At 36.9% G+C, this 2,096-nt stretch overlaps 1 protein-coding gene across 2 annotated transcripts; it reads left to right on the top strand.

Moving 5' to 3' along the window:
* mrpl9 (mitochondrial ribosomal protein L9) lies at positions 1 to 1,995 on the top strand. Of its 2 annotated transcripts, XM_016540611.1 has the most exons (6): positions 1 to 92; positions 210 to 330; positions 678 to 837; positions 915 to 1,039; positions 1,665 to 1,718; positions 1,860 to 1,995. In XM_016540611.1, exons 2-6 carry the CDS (start codon positions 223 to 225, stop codon positions 1,968 to 1,970), a joined length of 558 nt encoding a protein of 185 aa, XP_016396097.1. In that variant the 5' UTR covers positions 1 to 92; positions 210 to 222; the 3' UTR covers positions 1,971 to 1,995. The 2 variants fall into 2 exon arrangements, with proteins under 2 accessions (XP_016396097.1, XP_016396096.1); XM_016540610.1 differs by having other exon boundaries at positions 19 to 330.
* Positions 1,996 to 2,096: the final 101 nt, after the last annotated feature.

Below are 2,096 nucleotides of genomic sequence, written 5' to 3'. Positions count from 1 at the left end.
TTCTAGGGGTCCTGTAACATCCCATCGCGTTGATTTCATGTGCTTGGGGAATGCAATGACAAACCCACAGAAGAAGAATGCAATGACAGTTTATGAGACATAAGTGCTGAAATATATGTGAATTTTGACAGAGTATTTATGCTATGTTACGGTTGGTGGCTATGATTATTATTTCCAAATAAATAAATTCATTCATCTTCAATCGTTAGGTCTGTAGTAATCATGTGGGCGGTCGCATCATCAAGGTTTGTCCTTCAAAGCTGCTGGAATCTTACAAATCTAAAATCTTCCTGGAGTCGAATACAGAATCTGTCACAAACAGCATGCAAGGTAAGCGGCAGGAAAACAACTGATCTAAATTAAAAACGCAATGGCAATCATAGTGCTGTTTTGCAATTAAGAATACATGATTTCTTCTGACTATTATTATTGTGACGTCGTCTTGCCAAGTTGCAAATAAGATCATTTTTTATGATCTCTTTAAATAATTGATGACTTAAAACAGATACACACACATATACTGTATGTATGTATTTGTGTGTGTGTGTGTGTGTGTGTATATATATATATGTATATATAGGCTTCACTGAAATGGCTTTGGAGCTGGAATTTAGGTGAAAAAGCATCTACACCTTTTGATGTTTTTCTAAGCAATTATTAATTGAATCTTATTCCAGAATACAGCTATTGTTGAACGCTGTTGGAAGGTTCCTTTATCAAAAGAGGGAAAGCCACCCAGACTACATCCCCGGCGACACAGGGTGTACCGCTTGCTTGACGACACAAAACACAAACCCCAGGACAAAATGGAGCTCATCCTCACTCAGACGGTGCCCAGTGAGTGCTTTTGCCTCACAAAAAATTAAGTATGATTTCAGAACTGGGGTTTTTTGACGTAAATATTTATTTTACAGAGCTTGGTGGACGAGGTGCGACAGTTTTTGTGAAAAAATCAGTGGGCCGCAACAAACTGCTACCCCAAGGTCTGGCTGTCTATCCATCACAAGAAAATAAAGACATGTTTGCAGAGGAAATAAGGGTTAGTTTCATCTTCAAATCAATTCATTTGTCATTAAAGAAATAGTTCACTAAAAAATGAAAATTTGCTGAAAATGTACTCCAGCCATCCAAGATGTTAATGAGTTTGTTTCTGCATCGGAACAGATATGGAGAAATTTAGTATTACATCACTTGCTCACCAATGGATCCTCTGCAGTGAATGGGTGCCGTCAGAATGAGAGTCCAAACAGCTGATAAAAACATCACAATAATCCTAGTTACATTAAACATAGTTACTGTCTTGTGAAGTGAAAAAACTGCTTCAAGTAACAGTTTGAAATGAAAAACATCTTAATGATGACTTCATTTATTACAAACATATAGAATTACCAAAGCATTAACTGATGGACTGGAGTCATGTGGATTATTGTGATGTTTTTATCAGATGTTTAGACTCTCATTCTGACGGCACCCATTCAATGCGGAGGATCCATCGGTGAGCAAGTGACGTAATGCAACATTTCTCAATTTTTTCCAATAAAAAAAAACAAACTCATATACATCTTGGATGGCCTGAGGATGAGTACATTAAGCAAATTTTAACTTTTGGGTGAACATCATTAACATCATTTCAAGTGTTCACAGTTGGCTTTTTTTTCCTGTAGCTACTTCGGGAGGGACGACCCGAGGACAGAGTCCAGACACGCACAGGACAGCTAGTGAGTTAACTTGTGTGTTTTAGACTATAAAACAATATATATGTAAGCTGTTGTGTGTTTGACTACAAAATTACATGTTTAATATTTTGATATTGGTTTCCACATGAGCTGCTTAATTTAATCATTGTGTTCATGTTACAGACTGTTGAATTCTTGAAGAAAACTCAGCTTGAAGTTCCCATGCACACTTCAATTCAGTACTCGCTCACTAAAGAGATCGTTTGCAGACAGTTTCTTAGACGGGTAAGATAGAAAAAGGGAAGTATATTGGAAGCAGTAATTTTGCCAACTCAGAATCTTAAAAGCATGAAATTTAATAACCAGAAACAACACGAGATATATATATACAGTGGGTACGGAAAGTATTCAGACCCCCTT

The sequence above is a fragment of the Sinocyclocheilus rhinocerous genome, unplaced genomic scaffold (genome assembly GCF_001515625.1).
Source record: "Sinocyclocheilus rhinocerous isolate Xijiao unplaced genomic scaffold, SAMN03320098_v1.1 scaffold1269, whole genome shotgun sequence".
Classification (NCBI taxonomy): Eukaryota; Metazoa; Chordata; class Actinopteri; order Cypriniformes; family Cyprinidae; genus Sinocyclocheilus; species Sinocyclocheilus rhinocerous.
The sequence above is the reverse complement of the archived record's forward strand: the minus strand, read 5'-3'. Positions and strand labels throughout refer to the sequence as shown.